Source organism: Coregonus clupeaformis, unplaced genomic scaffold (assembly GCF_020615455.1).
Source record: "Coregonus clupeaformis isolate EN_2021a unplaced genomic scaffold, ASM2061545v1 scaf0351, whole genome shotgun sequence".
In the NCBI taxonomy this organism is placed as follows: Eukaryota; Metazoa; Chordata; class Actinopteri; order Salmoniformes; family Salmonidae; genus Coregonus; species Coregonus clupeaformis.
Window position 1 is genome coordinate 31,658 of NW_025533806.1, and position 18,007 is coordinate 49,664.

Here is an 18,007-nt window from a genome sequence, read left to right on the forward strand (position 1 = left end):
CCGCCTCTTGAGGATCGACCACAAGTTCTCAATGGGATTAAGGTCTGGGGAGTTTCCTGGCCATGGACCCAAAATGTCGATGTTTTGTTCCCCGAGCCACTTAGTTATCACTTTTGCCTTATGGCAAGGTGCTCCATCATGCTGGAAAAGGCATTGGTCATCACCAAACTGTTCTTGGATGGTTGGGAGAAGTTGCTCTCGGAGGATGTGTTGGTACCATTCGTTATTCATGGCTGTGTTCTTAGGCAAAATTGTGAGTGAGCCCACTCCCTTGGCTGAGAAGCAACCCCACACATGAATGGTCTCAGGATGCTTTACTGTTGGCATGACACAGGACTGATGGTATCGCTCACCTTGTCTTCTCCGGACAAGGTGTTTTCCGGATGCCCCAAACAATCGGAAAGGGGATTCATCAGAGAAAATGACTTTACCCCAGTCCTCAGCAGTCCAATCCCTGTACCTTTTGCAGAATATCAGTCTGTCCCTGATGTTTTTCCTGGAGAGAAGTGGCTTCTTTGCTGCCCTTCTTGACACCAGGCCATCCTCCAAAAGGCTTCGCCTCACTGTGCGTGCAGATGCACTCACACCTGCCTGCTGCCATTCCTAAGCAAGCTCTGCACTAGTGGTGCCCCGATCCCACAGCTGAATCAACTTTAGGAGACGGCGCTGGCACTTGCTGGACTTTCTTGGGCGCCCTGACGCCTTCTTCACAACAATTGAACCTCTTTCTTTGTAGTTCTTGATGATCCGATAAATGGTTGATTTAGGTGCAATCTTACTAGCAGCAATATCCTTGCCTGTGAAGCCCTTTTTGTGCAAAGCAATGATGACGGCACGTGTTTCCTTGCAGGTAACCATGGTTAACAGAGGAAGAACAATGATTTCAAGCACCACCCTCCTTTTAAAGCTTCCAGTCTGTTATTCTAATTCAATCAGCATGACAGAGTGATCTCCAGCCTTGTCCTCGTCAACACTCTCACCTGTGTTAACGAGAGAATCACTGACATGATGGCAGCTGGTCCTTTTGTGGCAGGGCTGAAATGCAGTGGGATTTTTTTTGGGATTAAGTTCATTTTCATGGCAAAGAGGGACTTTGCAATTAATTGCAATTCATCTGATCACTCTTCATGACATTCTGGAGTATATGCAAATTGCCATCATCAAAACTGAGGCAGCAGACTTTGTGAAAATTAGTATTTGTGTCATTCTCAAAACTTTTGACCACGACTGTACACAAAGAGAGGCTGTACTTCTGTCAAAATTGCTCATAGTAATTCCACACCAGTGCTGTATTGCCATCTAGTGATGACATGCAGTCTATTGCTATAACCCGTTGTGTAGACCTGAAATACCAAAACAACAACTTGACAATGCACATTTACAAATCAACTCCCCTCATTTTTTATATTTTAATTTGCACAATTTATGGTTGCATTGATTAGCTCAGTTGGCCCTTTGAAATCATTCAAACCTATTGATATGAAATGGCTGTGATTATAATTATCTTTTCTCACAACTGACATTGTTCTCTGGAACACAAACTTTTGTTGGTATCATGACGAAAATCTTGGTTATGATGATCTTAAAGTTAGCCCGTTAACTGAAGTAACACTATATAAGTGACATGTACATTCACAGATATTTATATCAAGGCTAAAGATGGCACAGGTTATGGAGAGACTGCCATGGGGTGGAGGAACAGCTGGAGGGTGACTGGTACACCTGGACTATTCACTCACGGTCCTGGTCGGAGGGCACTAAAGCTGGTGCCATGACTCCATGACCAAGGAGTAATTCCTTCACTGGGGTTTGAACTGAGTTTGAATTTGAGTTCTGAGAGTTGTTGACATGCTATAACAAAGTAGCACTTCCCCCGAAACGCTTCACCAAATCATACTGACAGGATTTCTAGGAATACACATCCTAATGTGAAACTATGCAACATGTTTTAAATATCAGTCATTAGACTGACACAGTGGTCTAACGTAAACCTGATCAATGTTTTCACTATGTGCAGTTTTGCATTATCATTTTGTGACCTTTGCACGTTGTGCAATAGAAGTTTGTGCGAATGTGTGCATGTTGTTGTGGCTTCAGGTAGTTAGACCGGCGTTTGAGTCAACAGGAGAAGATGCAAGACTTCCAGGAAGCAGGAGATGAGAAAATGAAGGTTTGTGATGAAAGAGGGAGTAGAGTCACAGCATGACCATGTGTTTACCTGGGCTGAGAGTGGGAGAAGGTTAATGTAGTGTATCTGCACTGTCACACTGTCTGTCACACCATGACCCTTCAATGCTTGCAGATCTGAAGGGGCTGGATAGGTATAAGCAGTGTAATGGTCAAGCTTCGACCATATTGCTTCCACCTTATAGATCTGCAAACATGGAAGGGTTAGGGGTCAAGGGGCAGGGGTTAGGAGCAAAGTGGGAGTGTGTACTGGCTCTCTGTGGGTGGGGGTGGTTATATATATAAACCTCTAGCACCCCGAAGACCACAACAGGTGGCCTCTCCTCTCCAGCCTCCACCTGTCTTTCCTTTTCTAGAGGCCACATGCATGGTGACCGGGCCCAGAAAGGATCCGTCATTCAGGAAATGGTATGCTGCTCTGCCAAGGGGATGGCGTGAGCCCAGTTAGCGCAGGAACCCCGCACCCCCAGTCACCGGATCACACGGCGGCAGCTGGTCCCAGGTGCTATTTTCACTCTGCATTTATAAAGTAGTGAGCAGCAGTCGGCCGCGCCATGAAACAGACACAGGAGCAGAGCCAGTCCCAGACCCCAACTCAGTCCCCTGCCTTAGACACCCAGCCAGGTCCACCATGAAGTCCACAGGGAGCGAACAGGGCGCCGCGCCGGACGGTTTCCCCTCCGACCTGGACGAGCTGGATAGCGGAAGCGAGGAGAGCTCCGACAACAAGTCGACGGGCGGCGGCTGTAGCCCCCAGGGAGGGGGCCGTGAGGGGGCCAGGCAGAGGGAGAGAGGGTGCAGCGGCAGCAGGCGTCTGCCAGGCGTTAGCAAACAGAGGCAGGCAGCCAATGCGAGGGAACGGGACCGGACCCACAGCGTGAACACGGCGTTCACCGCACTGCGCACCCTCATTCCCACAGAACCGGCCGACAGGAAACTGTCCAAGATCGAGACGCTGCGCCTGGCGTCCAGCTACATCTCCCACCTTGCCAACGTGCTGCTGCTGGGGGACGAGTGTGTGGACGGCCAGCCCTGTCACAGGTACCACAGCATCCTGCAGAGCAGCACCAACATCAGCAGCAGCAGCCCCCCACTCAGGCCCATATGCACTTTCTGTCTCAGTAACCAGAGGAAAATGGTGAGTCGTCAAAATAAATCAGTATATATTGGTTGACAGGCTGTGGGCTATCATGGAAGGCTGCATGTAATCTCTACAAATGAAAATGGATGGGATTTGGCTATATTTAGATAAAGGGTCAGTACTCTAACATTTGAGCAATTCCATAACAGCAATCACAATCAACAGTATTAATGGTTTTATTTCAATGTAAACTACTACAATTTCTCTACCCTCACAGCTCAGAGATGGAGATATGCACACAGCCATCTGACATGGGCACGCACTACTGTCAAGACAAGGATGCAACAAGGATGCATACCAAGTCACACTGATGTTTACATGTACCTACGAGTGAAAGAAAAAATCTATATAACTGTACATATTTTTGCAAAATCTTCAGACAAAAACCCCCACTGATATGCACTTTCCGTTCACTACATGTGCGTCTTATCCACTGTGTTTTGGTAAAATTGTAACTCAAGCACAATGTGTAAGGTTGCACCTGACAGTGGGCTATTTCGGTATCAGAAATAGTAAGCCCTAGTGTTGCGCTCCTAAAAAACAGTCTTGCCTCCCCCATGCAGCCAGTCACATGGTTGTAACCAAAGCCTAGGCCATGCAGCGGTTGCTGTCAGTAGAGTAGTGGACTGGTTGGCTTGTCTCCTGACTGACTAATCTTTAGCCAGCTGAGGAGAGGGTGCCTTGCTTGATTATTATGAATTGTAACTGCCATTCAAACTCAATTCCATGGCCCCAAATATACTTTGGTAGCTGCAATATTTAATGTAATTTTAACCAGGATAGTCCACTTAGTAAATGAGTATAAACCACTGCTTTCGAGGGCGTCTTGAAATTTAAATGGGGGAGGCAAAACAACAAATATAGAATGTGCTTGAATCCAAATATTATGAATTAAAGTGTTATATGTAGGCCACGTCCACTAGTACAGCAGAAGCAACCCAACCGTACCACAACATCAAGTCATATTCCATGCCAAATGTAACATGGTGTAGATCAGAAGAAAATGTAACAAACATACAGTGCCAGTCAAAAGTTTGGACACACCTACTCATTCCAGGGTTTTTCTTAATTTGTACTATTTTCTACATTGTAGAATAGTGAAGACATCAAAACTATGAAATAACACATATGGAATCATGTAGTAACCCAAAAAGTGTTAAACAAATCAAAATATATTTTAGATTCTTCAAAATAGCCACCCTTTGCCTTGATGACAGCTTTGCACTCTTGGCATTCTCTCAACCAGCTTCACCTGGAATGCTTTTCCAACAGTCTTGAAGGAGTTCCCACATACGCTGAGCACTTGTTGGCTGCTTTTCCTTCACTCTGCGGTCCAACTCATCCCAAACCATCTCAAATGGGTTGAGGTCGGGTGATTGTGGAGGCCAGGTCATCTGATGCAGCACTCCATCACTCTCCTTCTTGGTCAAATAGCCCTTACATAGCCTGAAGGTGTGTTGGGTCATCGCTGCAGAATACTGTGGTAGCCATGCTGGTTAAGTGTGCCTTGAATTCTAAATAAATCACTGACAGTGCCACTAGCAAAGCACCCCCACACCTCCTCCTCCACGCTTCACAGTGGGAGCCATACATGCGGAGATCATCCGTTCACCTACTCTGTGTCTCACAAAGACACAGCCGTTGGAACCAATAATCTCCAATTTGGACTCATCAGACCAAAGGACAGATTTCCACCGGTCTAATGTCCATTGCTCGTGTTTCTTGGCCCAAGCAAGTCTCTTCTTCATATTGGTGTCCTTTAGTAGTGGTTTCATCGCAGCAATTCGACCATGAAGGCCTGATTCACGCAGTCTCCTCTGAACAGTTGATGTTGAGATGTGTCTGTGAAGCATTTATTTGGGCTGCAATTTCGGAGGCTGGTAACTCTAATGAACTTATCCTCTGCAGCAGAGGTAACTCTGGGTCTTACTTTCCTGTGGCGGTCCTCATGAGAGCCAGTTTCATCATAGCGTTTGATGGTTTTTGCGACTGCACTTGAAGAAACTTTCGAAGTTCTTGAAATTGTCCAGATTGACTGACCTTCATGTCTTAAAGTAATGATGGACTGTCGTTTCTCTTTGCTTATTTGAGCTGTTCTTGCCATAATATGGACTTGGTCTTTTACCAAATAGGGCTATCTTCTGTATACCACCCCTACCTTGTCACAACACAACTGATTGGCTCAAACGCATTAAGGAAAACAATTCCACAAATTCACTTTTAACAAGGCACACCTGTTAATTGAAATGCACTCCAGGTGACTACTTCATGAAGCTGGTTGAGAGAATGCCAAGAGTGTGCAAAGCTGTCAAGGCAAAGGGTGGCTACTTTGAAGAATCTCAAATATATTTTGATTTGTTTAACACTTTTTTGGTTACTACATGATTCCATGTGTTTTTTCATAGTTTTGATGTCTTCACTATTATTCTACAATGTAGAAAATAGTACAAATAAAGTAAAACACTGGAATGAGTAGGTGTGTCCAAACTTTTGACTGGCACTGTATGTAAACACTGCTTTCGGGAGCTCAATGTTATACTGTATGTTGATAAATGTTTACTTGCATGTATTGCACAAGCCTTTTTACAACTCACAAACACACAATAGTTCTGCATGTGTGTCTGTGCAGTATTGGTTGCACCTTTGAAGGCCCAATGCAATTTTTATATCACCATCAAATCATTTCTGGTTAACAAGTACCTTACTGTACCATAAAACTTTCTCAAGCAAGACTTTTGCTAGGACTGTCTGGGACTGGTCTGAGTGGGAAGGGTAAACTGAAAACTAGCAGTTATTGGCATAGAGGTTTGGAACTGTTATTGGTCATGGTCCACTAACCAATTTACCGCATGGTGATGTCACCATGGAAAGCCAAAACTCCAGCCCATGCAAACCTGCTGATCAGAAGGTCCTGTGTAGATCGTATTTTCAACCAGCAACCATCAGGAAATAACACTGATCAAATGTTTTCACACTTTCAGTATTAGTTTCATCAGCCGTTGTACAATATAATTTAAAAGACAGGAACAAAATTGACTGCACTGGGCCTTTAACACCTTTAAGCTTAAAACAATATTTTTACTTTATGCATTGATTTGGGTATATAAATAACTTCAAAATCATGCAAGATAAAAATCTTATTTGGATGAATTATCCAAAACAATTAACTTGATGTGGCACACTGACTGCAATACACTTACCTCAATGAAGACCCCTGAATGTATTAACCTAATAGAATTATAGGCCTACCTCCAAATGTGTAACATTGTTGTAAACATACTTGAATTTCTCCTAATTTATGTAAGACAATTGTCCTCTGCACATAGCAATCAATGAGAAGCTGCTTGAGAAAAAACAAATGTATTTTTGTACAATAAGTTTTAAAAATCAATCATTAAACTACTTTCAAAATAATATTGGACTGATTACTTGAATGTGCATGTAAAAAACATTCTTAGGCAGATGTTTACACAGGCAGTCCAATTCTGATCTTTCTCCACTAACTTGACCAATCAGATCAGCTCTTTTGTCAATAATTGGGTCAAAGATCAGAATTGGGCTGCCTGTGTAAACACAGCCTTAGAAATCACTCAAGACAAGACCATTTACTGTGGATTGTGTAGTATAGTCATCAGGTTTACCTATTAATAACATTAAGCTTTGTGTGAATTTGGTAGCTCAGGTGGAGATGTATTAGTACAGCAGGCACCCATGTTAAGTATAGTAATTGATTGCAGTGCTACACATCTAACATACAATCATGTACACCATAAATAATCAAAACAATATGAATTTTAGTCATCTTTATTTCTTTAGAAAAGTAAATTGGTTTAATCAGATTAAAGAAAGTAGTAACCAATATTAATTACTTAGCTGGCAATGCATCTTCCAGAGAGGATGTCAGTCAGGTCAAGAGGTGGTTCTACCAAAATGACAGTCACTGCACAACGTTCATCTGGTCACCAATTCAACTGTTCATTACAGGTTTGTCCAAAAGGCCAAGGTCAGGAAATGAGCTAACATGAGGATAGGGCTACCGGTAAATCATTTGGCGAGAAGGCAATGACTTGTCATTTTTTGGATGCCTTTAAGTCACATGGCAAGAAGGCGTACTACTGCAATATTAACTGATACAGCAATATCAGGGATATCATGGTTATTAAACTTTAGACTGGAAGCAGCAACATCAAGAGTATCTTAATCATCAAGTGGAATGTTCCATTTCCAAAATACACAAGGCATAATAGTGATACTAATAAAAGGGGGTTCATTTCTGCTTCTTCCCAAATAAATCAACACTTCATTTGTTAATTTGATGAGGTTTTAATTCACAATCTATGTGAACTCTTAAGGGTAAGTTAAAATAAAATGGAATAAAGGAGTGTACTGCTCACATCACAGCCCTTGAATTAAATGTTGAAGTTGGAGAGGGGGGAAAGAAAACAAGGAAAAATAGAAAAACAGGACTGGGAGAGACTAGCACTCTGCTGCTCCTACTGTGATGTTTAAAATGCGGGAGGGTTGCGGTCTCAGTTCTCTTCCTCCTCCTCGGACTCAGACTCTGGAAGACAGAAAAGAGTAGACTCAAATCAGAACATTACAATTTACATCAACATGAATATTAAAATAACTTTGGTGTTTTTCAAAAAGGTTAATATTTACTAAGAATAGGGCTGTGGCGGTCACAAAATTCTGTCAGCCGGTGATTGTCAAGCAAATAATTGTCGGTGTCGCGGTAATTGACCGTTAATTAACAAACACATTTAGCATCTCCTGGCTTCCACACATGGTCTGCATCAGTGGTTTGTAGGCTTTTGGAATATATACATTTTTTAAAGTAATAAATTCATGTAATATAGCCTACATCTTCACAATAAATCCATTATTTTAGACAGGTCTAAAGAAACATGATATGAAGAAAATGTAGTCTATTTCAGAAGAACAGAATAGCATCCTGATCTGGCTATGCCAAATGGCTGTTGCCTACACTAGTTCATTTAGCAGACAGGATTCGCTTAGAATTCCGTGCCATTATTTTATAGTATGAAGAATACAATTGAACATAGCTGAATAAAATAGAAAATACATTTTCCCCAAACGATTTGAGGGAGTGCGCAAATGCGGCTATTCTGTGTTGAGCAGTTAAGTTAATAGGTACTCTATATGCTTAATTTAGAGTTATTCATGTAACTTTAGTTCTACAAACATTGTATTAAAAATCAAAACATATAGCCCATTGTAAGGCTGCATGATGCGACTAATGATGATTTGAAAAAAGTCGCTTGAAAAGGCATGAGCGCTGCTTTGTTTTTTGCACAGGCTGTACACACTACATCAGTCACTCATTCACAATTTGACAAGCACATGATGCCTTGAATTTCACAGCGGCATCCCCTTTGTGTGGCCGTAATGAATCCTAAAAGAATCCATGCCTTTTGCGGCCAGTGGCCGTTGTGCCCTTGGCCCAGAGTGCTGCGGGCTCCAAATCACCTTTCACTCACATGGCTCTCCATGACGTGATCGGGTCTTTCTCACAGGCTACAAGTGAAGACAGACACATCGGGGACGCAACTGCGAGCGTCCTTATCCAATTCCAAGGTTCATTTTGAAGATATTGGAAGAACTGTCCAAATTTACTTTGTCAGCCAACAAGATGAGTAGGCCTAATAAACAGCTAAAGCACTAGCCTATGTCAATCTACTATCCCCCATAGTACAAAAGTTGACCTATTCTATGCGATAAATATTTCAAACATAGTCTGGGACCGTTGTGGGATGCGATAGAGCCCAAATTAATACAACCACTAGCATCAAAACCACTTTTTTACACAATGTGGCTGACAACAGATCAGAACGTTTAGCTTAAAATGTTGATAAACTATTAGGCTATTTCTTCACATTATAAGCGCAGCAATGCGCACACGGCAGTAGGCTATAAGCACGAATGTTCCATTAGCGGGAAAACTCCATTATCAAAAGTGACTGAAAATGCGATTATATATGTAATGTTCTTTTAATAAAAAGGTGAATATCATCTTCCCCAAACTTGAAACTCACGCACTGCTTATGTATGCCAGTTAGGCTCTACACCCCTTGTAAAGCAGATTAATGTGCTTACATTTTATGAAGTTATTTGGCCCCTATAGTTGTGATAAACCTTATCAAAACATATAGGCCTATGCGCTAGTCTACATGAGGTGTGCGACTGATGCGAAAAAGTCGCAAAGAAAGGCATTGTTTCTTGCCTTAAGCTGGGCATCATTCACAAGTAATACTATTTAATTCACAAGTGATAAGCTAAGATTGTCACCCATCAGACTATTCTTGATTTAATCTTGTCTTCACATATATTAAATAATGTGTGAAAATTGTTTTGATTTAGAATGGACCATTATCATGCACCTTTCTTGAAACAGGGGCAGGGGAAAAAAATACATGTCATCTATGTACTTAAATAGTGAATGGAGGATGCTTTTCCTGCGGTTCATTTTCATGCCAGTGTTTGATTAGATTTTTGATTACATTTGCATTGATGTCAGAGTGATTAGAGGGACCAGGCAGTTAGAAAGTTTGGTAGGCTACTAATGACCATCAGCAGCATCAGAGCTTGGAGAAGCCTAATTACTGTGACTAAACGGTCACGTGGAATTTGACTGCCTTCATGACTCGTGACCGCCGGTGTGTCGGTAATACGGTCACAGCAACAGCCCTAACTATGAAAAGTAAGGCATTTCTTTTTACCTTCCTCGGCACTCTTCAGCCACTCAACAAATTTCTTCATCTGCTCGAGGAAAACACTCTTTCCTTTAGCAACGTGGGCCTCTGTGTACCACTTAAGAATGGCCTCTTCACTCAAAACATCCGCTGTGTTGGGAGAGGGGGCAAGATCATAAGAATGTTAGGTCAAAGTTCATGCGAGCCAGGGGACCAGGGTTCATTAGGGCACACCATAAAGCTTCAATAGAAAACAAAAATTAATCTTTCTTATTAGACAACTCCGGGGAAGTCTCTCTCTCCGTTTCAGTCCATTATCTTCCGTTTGGTCCCTAAATGACATGTCACATGAGAGCCATTGCACCCCCCACACAATGCCTGTGTCCCAAATGGCACCCTATTCCCTTTATAGTGCACTACTTTCAACCAGGGCCCACACCCACACCTTTGTAGAGGAGCACCACGATCTTCTGGAAGGCCTTCATGAAGTGGATGTTGTCGTAGCAGTACTCCTGGATCTTCACCAGCAGGATGATCTCAGAGGCTCCCTGGGAGGTGAACGCCTTCAGGAGAGGACTGTATTGCTGTGGAGGAGAGAGAGAGAGCGAGAGTTAGGGTCCAGGAGGGTTAGAGACTAGATGATCTCAGAGACTCCCTGGGAGGTGAACGCCTTCAGGAGAGGACACTGCTGTGGCGGAGAGAGGACCAATTAGTTTTCATTTATCCAATCTTTGTTTACTAATAGGTGAGTCAATTAAGAACAGATTCTTAGTTGCAATGACAAGATGTCAGGGGCAAGCACAGCAGCAATAAGCACATACACTTACATTTTAGTCACTTAGCAGATGCTCTTATCCAGAGCAGCTTACAGGAGCAATTAGGGTTAAGTGCCTTGCTCAAGGGCACATTGACAGTATTTTCAACTAGTCGGCTTGGGGATTCAAACCGGTGACCTTTCGGTTACTGGCCCAATGCTCTTAACCACTAGGCTACCTGCCGCCACCTAGGGTGGCATTTAGGACACAGCCTGTGTGTGGCGGAGGGGGGCACGGTGATTGACTGGACTAAAACCATTTCACGCTCCAATCTGGCCCATATTAGTACCGCCCCACCCACCTCTTCCAATACTATACAGTTCCACAAAACTCTAATATGAAGTTAACATAGCTGAACAGCAACTATTTTAACCTTAATCTTGGTTTGTCTCATTGAGAAATCTTTGGCAAGAGACCTGTTCAAGACCACAGAAGTCTACAGTTAAAGTATTTACCTTCAAGTGTTTGATGGATTGTTCGCAGACCAGCTCTTCCTTCTTGTTCCATTCCACACAGCTCATGACACTGGACCACACGATGCCAATCATCAGTTGTTCAGAGATGCTGGTCTTCTTCATCTCCTCCCTGACGTAGGCAATTATCTAAACACAGCAGGGAACATGTCAATTAACAATGCCCATCTATCAAGCATATATATATATATATATATATATATATATATATACACACACACACACACACACACACAATTCGCCTTTTAAAATGATAAACTTGGATTAGCAAACACAACGTGCCATTGGAACACAGGACTGATGGTTGCTGATAATGGGCCTCTGTACGCCTATGTAGATATTCCATTAAAAATCAGCAGTTTCCAGCTACAATAGCCATTTACAACATTAACAATGTCTACACTGTATTTCTGATCAATTTGATGTTCTTTTAATGGACAAAGAAATTGCTTTTCTTTTGAAAACAAGGACATTTCTAAGTGACCCCAACCTTTTGAACGGTAGTGTCTACACACACACACACACACACACACATACATACATATGTGTGTGTGTGTAATATATACAGTGGGGAGAACAAGTATTTGATACACTGCCGATTTTGCAGGTTTTCCTACTTACAAAGCAGGTAGAGGTCTGTAATTTTTATCATAGGTACACTTCAACTGTGAGAGACGGAATCTAAAACAAAAATACAGAAAATCACATTGTATGATTTTTAAGTCATTAATTTGCATTTTATTGCATGACATAAGTATTTGATACATCAGAAAAGCAGAACTTAATATTTGGTACAGAAACCTTTGTTTGCAATTACAGAGATCATACGTTTCCTGTAGGTCTTGACCAGGTTTGCACACACTGCAGCAGGGATTTTGGCCCAGTCCTCCATACAGACCTTCTCCAGATCCTTCAGGTTTCGGGGCTGTCGCTGGGCAATACGGACTTTCAGCTCCCTCCAAAGATTTTCTATTGGGTTCAGGTCTGGAGACTGGCTAGGCCACTCCAGGACCTTGAGATGCTTCTTACGGAGCCACTCCTTAGTTGCCCTGGCTGTGTGTTTCGGGTCGTTGTCATGCTGGAAGACCCAGCCACGACCCATCTTTAATGCTCTTACTGAGGGAAGGAGGTTGTTGGCCAAGATCTCGCGATACATGGCCCCATCCATCCTCCCCTCAATATGGTGCAGTCGTCCTGTCCCCTTTGCAGAAAAGCATCCCCAAAGAATTATGTTTCCACCTCCATGCTTCACGGTTGGGATGGTGTTCTTGGGGTTGTACTCATCCTTCTTCTTCCTCCAAACATGGCGAGTGGAGTTTAGACCAAAAAGCTCTATTTTTGTCTCATCAGACCACATGACCTTCTCCCATTCCTCCTCTGGATCATCCAGATGGTCATTGGCAAACTTCAGACGGGCCTGGACATGCGCTGGCTTGAGCAGGGGGACCTTGTGTGCGCTGCAGGATTTTAATCCATGACGGCATAGTGTGTTACTAATGGTTTTCTTTGAGACTGTGGTCCCAGCTCTCTTCAGGTCATTGACCAGGTCCTGCCGTGTAGTTCTGGGCTGATCCCTCACCTTCCTCATTATCATTGATGCCCCACGAGGTGAGATCTTGCATGGAGCCCCAGACCGAGGGTGATTGACCGTCATCTTGAACTTCTTCCATTTTCTAATAATTGCACCAACAGTTGTTGCCTTCTCACCAAGCTGCTTGCCTATTGTCCTGTAGCCCATCCCAGCCTTGTGCAGGTCTACAATTGTATCCCTGATGTCCTTACACAGCTCTCTGGTCTTGGCCATTGTGGAGAGGTTGGAGTCTGTTTGATTGAGTGTGTGGACAGGTGTCTTTTATACAGGTAACGAGTTCAAACAGGTGCAGTTAATACAGGTAATGAGTGGAGAACAGGAGGGCTTCTTAAAGAAAAACTAACAGGTCTGTGAGAGCCGGAATTCTTACTGGTTGGTAGGTGATCAAATACTTATGTCATGCAATAAAATGCAAATTAATGACTTAAAAATCATACAATGTGATTTTCTGGATTTTTGTTTTAGATTCCGTCTCTCACAGTTGAAGTGTACCTATGATAAAAATTACAGACCTCTACCTGCTTTGTAAGTAGGAAAACCTGCAAAATCGGCAGTGTATCAAATACTTGTTCTCCCCACTGTATGTGTGTGTGTAACAACAAACAGCAAAGGTATCCATCAAGTTCATAGTCACAAGCTTGATGTAATCATTGCGTCCTAGGAACACGGGACCAAATACTAAACTGTTGACTACTTTAATACACATAAGTGAATTTGTCCCAGTACTTTTGGTCCCCTAAAGAAAGTGGGGACTATGTACAAAAACTGCTGTAATTTCTAAATGATTACCTGATATGGATGAAAATACCCTCAAACAAAAGCTGACAGTCAGCACTTTAACCTGTCATTGTATCATTTCAAATACTAAGTGCTGCATGCAGTACACATCCAAAACAACACAAATGTGTCACTGTCCCAATACTTTTTGAGCCCACTGTATAAGAATAATAGAGAAGCCGGGTCTTACTTCTTTGAAGTTGTCCCCACGCGCCATCATCTCCTGGAGCTCTTTCTGCAGCTCCTTACGGGACCCAATGGCCTCCTGGTTCCTGGCAAAGTCTGACAGCTCCTTCAGTCCAGCGTCAGTGAAGTACTTCGAAAAATGCTCGCAGCTCCGCTTGTTGGCAGGAAAGAGTTCCTGTGACAGATATTTATATAAGTAATTAGTTCCCATTCAAGATTTTGTTTTAAATCTATAGGCCTATATACACCCTTAGGGCCGGTTTAACGGACACAGAATCTCCATTGAACATGCTTTTTAGACTAGGACTAGTCTTAAAGGGATACACGACAGAGCCTGAATTCGAACCAGTCTCCCGAGTGGCGCAGTGGTCTAAGGCACTGCATCACAGTGCTAGTTGTGCCACTAGAGATCCTGGTTCGAATCCAGGCTCTGTCGTAGCCGGCCGCGACCGGGAGACCCATGGGGCGGCGCACAATTGGCCCAGCGTCGTCCAGGGTATGGGAGGGAATGGCCAGCAGGGATGTAGCTCATTTGGTAGAGCATGGTGTTTGCAACGCCAAGGTTGTGGGTTCAATTCCCACGGGGGGCCAGTATAAAATAATAATAATAATGTATGTAAGTCGCTCTGGATAAGAGCGTCTGCTAAATGACAAAAAAAAAAACCTGTAAGAAGTCTATGGATAAGGTATGACAGAAATCCAAGCTTTGGTTTAGTATCCCTTGCACCATTTCAACATGCTAACGTTATAGTATTTGTGGCACAAATTCCATTAAAGTCATGGGACCGATTAGCATTATTCGCACATCATGTCCAAATCATCCAAAAGTATCTAAAATTAATTGTGAAGCGCAACAAAGTCACTTATAGAGGATTTGAAAATGGTGTGAAATGCTAATATTGGTCCCATGACTAATGGTTTTTGTGCCACAAATGCTAAAATGTTAGCATATGGAAACAGTGCCAGGGATACTAAACCAAAGCATGGATTGCTGTCATCCTTTGTCCATAGACTGCTTACAGCAGGTGTGTCAAACTCATTCCATGGAGGGCCTAGTGCCTGCTGATTTTACCTTTTAATTAAGACTTAGACAACTAGGTGAGGGGAGTGCCTTACTAATTAGTGACCTTAATTCATCAATCAAGTACAAGGGAGGAGAGAAAACCCTCGGCCCTCCGTGGAATTAGTATGACACGTGGCTTACAGGATAAGAAAAGCAATGTCATTTTGGAGAACTATCCCTTTAAATCTGTGTTGCGGAAACCTGTCCTTACTCTTCTATATGTGGGCGGCAGGTAGCTTAGTGGTTAAGAGTGTTGTGCCAGTAACCGAAAGGTCGCTGGTTCTAATCCCTGAGTCGACTAGGTGAAAAATCTGTCGATGTGCCCTTGAGCAAGGCACTTAACCCTGATTGCTACTGTAAGTCGCTCTGGATAAGAGCGTCTGCTAAAATTACTAAAATGTAACAAATATGTATTGGTATCCTTGGGAGAAAACAAAATATCTATCAAGTAAGGAATGGTAGCTTTACCATCAGCCTGTTGTCCATGCCGACTTTGCGGAGAGCGACAGCAACAGCGTTGATGTCCCTTTCATAGATCCAGGACTTGAACAGTTTCACAGCAAAGGCTGCAGATACTCCTACAAAGTCATAAAGCCTGAATATTATTTAAAAAATTACAGAGCAGCAGGTACCCTGCAATGAACAGCACTGAAATCACTATTTTGTATGAAGTTCATACAAAATAAAGTTGCTTGACTGAATACTGTGTCCATTTCAGAGAACATTTAACAAAAATGTGTGTTTCCAATGAAGAGGGCCATGTTCATTAGGGAACACCGTAACCAAACATTTGTAAACTGAAAACAAGCAGCTCTTATTGGACAGTTCCAGGTAAAAATAGTGGTGGGCCGACAGACACTCACCCTCTTTGACCACGTTCTCGTTGAAGAGACTTCCAATGACGGCAGCTGATATGTTTCCATTGGCCAACAGAATGCCAGTGAGCATGGCCAGCTTGTTGCGTTCTGATTCGGTGAACCCTTTTAAAAACAGTAGCAACTGTGGAGTAGATAAAATAATGAGCCTGCAGGGTAAAATAATGAGCCTGCAGGGTAAGTGTTAAAGTTAGTTGTTGTGAAAATAAAATATCCCATTCAAATAGCTCATGCAGGTTCCATTATGTGTAACATTCATCAGAGCCAACTGCCAAGCAGGAGGAGTTCAAACCGTCACCTTCTTGATCTCCTCCTCAAACCCTTTCTCCAGGTACTTGTAACGCCGGATTAGCTTGTTAAAAACCTACAAGTCCAAAACAAAGTAAGATGTGACATTGTGGTAGATCCATTATTATACTGCATTGATTAGCTGGGTAGAGCTTCTAGACAGATTCAGCTCCATAGTTGAATATAGATACTTTGCGCTAAGAAATCATTTCCACATCCTCTTACCTGAGCATATGCTTGCATTGTCTCGAGGTCCTCTTGTGCCGTGAAGAGGCAGAACTCTGTGCGGGTCAGGTCGTCAGATATACTCCCTCCTGGGGCTGCAGACAGGTGAAAGGGGAGAAGGAGAGGGTGTCAGTGTGCTGATCTGAACAGTGATTTTCCAAATGGTATGGAAACTGACTTCCAACACTATACTTCCTCTAAAACATTCCTTGAATACTCTCTCCTTCTCAAAACGCATTGTATAAGAAGGTCAGATGGGAGGGTCTTTGGAAAGAGGCAAGGAATCACTGAAAGGTACTGACTTTCAACATTATTTAAAGAACTTTACTCACCCAGCATTCCGCCAGCCACCAGGATGTCAAAGAGTGTCTCTGCATACCGGCGGTAGTCAAGCTTGGCACCAGAGGCATCAAGGAATTTTGCAACAGCTTCCAAATCAGAGCCAGTTTGATTCAAGCCTTGTACGATACTTTCTTGAAACTGTGTAGGGTCAAATCTCTCCTTTTCATCTGTTGAAAAACATGTCCGAATTTCACCGCCGGTACCATTTTGACATAGCTAGGTGAACCCAAACAAGTAGTGGCAAATTGGTGAAAATGGAGATGCCCAACTTACCTCTTTTCCTCGTTTTGAAACGCTGGCCGGTTAGCGTTGGCTTTTGCTGCTTTTGATTATTCATAAAAGACACTCTGGATGAGAAAAGTTTAACATTAACGTCTGTGATTGAGCACTATCAAGATAACTAGTCAACACTAGCAGGCTATGTAAAGCTAGCTTGTTGGAAACGTGCTCTGCCCAACAGGATTTCTGTAACGTTAGCTCTGACTGGCTCGCATGGGCCTATACTATGCCTTGTTCTGGCTAACTTTTAGCAAGCCACACCTGGTAATTTTGAGAAATTGCAAAGTTGACATTGTAATCTAGATAAGTCGTGATGAACATAAAACACAATGAAAATGAAGTTAGCTAGCCTGCTTAGTTGCCATCCAAGATGGTAGGCTTTAGTGTGAGCACGGGGACCTTCCCCCATGCGCCAGTTCAGACAGGCCTTGTTTGTGTGGCACCTGCGAAACTCCCATAGCAGCTAACAAGCCACAACTTCATGTAATGCTAACAAAACTTGGAACAAAGGACGTCGATATTCACACGTCTGATTATCGAATATCATGGGTAACTAGCTATCTCTACAGTGGGTAGCTAAATAAAGCCTGTGTTTCAACGTGCCATATCTAACAAAGTCAGTTCTTCCGACATGATAGCTAACGTTAAGTTAACCATTTAGTTTGCTAGGTAGCTAAATTATGCTTGCTAGCTAACAATGCCGGAAAAAGAAATCTATCAACAACACTTTGCTAGCTAGCCAATGTTGGTTTAAACAGACACATGTGTAGATTAAATTGTAAACCGAATGTGAGAAGCCTGCAGGTATCCTACCGAAATGTATGCAGATAAAAAACGGTTAGAGAAAAAACAAATCCAAACACCCGATTTCAGTCCTCTCGACCTAACAAAAATACCCTTTACAGAGCCAACCAGTGACCGGTTTTCGGAAGTACGCATGCGTGTTTAAATGTGGCTATAGTGTCACTTTCTCTGGGCGGGGGGACTGACGTTGTGTAGATCAAAGTCAGTCCGGGGGGGTGGGATACATGTAATATTTATTTGGCATGATA

General features: G+C 42.8%; 2 protein-coding genes across 3 annotated transcripts; one reads left to right on the forward strand and one right to left on the reverse strand.

Moving 5' to 3' along the window:
• The first annotated feature begins 2,119 nt into the window (after positions 1–2,119).
• On the forward strand, positions 2,120–4,400 carry si:ch211-246m6.4 (basic helix-loop-helix transcription factor scleraxis). The gene is made up of 2 exons (XM_041870279.2): positions 2,120–3,325; positions 3,546–4,400. Exons 1-2 carry the CDS (start codon positions 2,819–2,821, stop codon positions 3,576–3,578), a joined length of 540 nt encoding a protein of 179 aa, XP_041726213.1. The 5' UTR covers positions 2,120–2,818; the 3' UTR covers positions 3,579–4,400.
• Positions 4,401–7,116: 2,716 nt separating this feature from the next.
• On the reverse strand, positions 7,117–17,889 carry bzw1a (basic leucine zipper and W2 domains 1a). Of its 2 annotated transcripts, XM_041870274.2 has the most exons (12): positions 17,769–17,889; positions 16,950–17,023; positions 16,667–16,843; positions 16,335–16,429; positions 16,120–16,185; positions 15,810–15,945; positions 15,415–15,524; positions 13,888–14,058; positions 11,312–11,458; positions 10,487–10,625; positions 10,069–10,191; positions 7,117–7,889 (listed from the first exon to the last, which is right to left on the reverse strand). In XM_041870274.2, exons 2-12 carry the CDS (start codon positions 17,011–17,013, stop codon positions 7,858–7,860), a joined length of 1,260 nt encoding a protein of 419 aa, XP_041726208.1. In that variant the 5' UTR covers positions 17,014–17,023; positions 17,769–17,889; the 3' UTR covers positions 7,117–7,857. The 2 variants fall into 2 exon arrangements, with proteins under 2 accessions (XP_041726208.1, XP_041726209.1); XM_041870275.2 differs by lacking the exons at positions 16,335–16,429; positions 16,950–17,023; positions 17,769–17,889 and having other exon boundaries at positions 16,658–16,744.
• Between the last annotated feature and the right edge of the window lie 118 nt (positions 17,890–18,007).

Coding starts and splice junctions, on each gene's coding strand:
- si:ch211-246m6.4 (XM_041870279.2), top strand. CDS start 2,819: ATGAAGTCCACAGGGAGCGAACAGGGCGCCGCGCCGGACGGTTTCCCC. Junction 3,326..3,545: donor TCAGTAACCAGAGGAAAATG/GTGAGTCGTCAA, acceptor CTACCCTCACAG/CTCAGAGATGGAGATATGCA.
- bzw1a (XM_041870274.2), bottom strand. CDS start 17,013: ATGAATAATCAAAAGCAGCAAAAGCCAACGCTAACCGGCCAGCGTTTC. Junction 11,459..13,887: donor GTGGGGACAACTTCAAAGAA/GTAAGACCCGGC, acceptor TGCTGTGTTTAG/ATAATTGCCTACGTCAGGGA. Junction 7,890..10,068: donor GCTGAAGAGTGCCGAGGAAG/GTAAAAAGAAAT, acceptor TCTGTCTTCCAG/AGTCTGAGTCCGAGGAGGAG.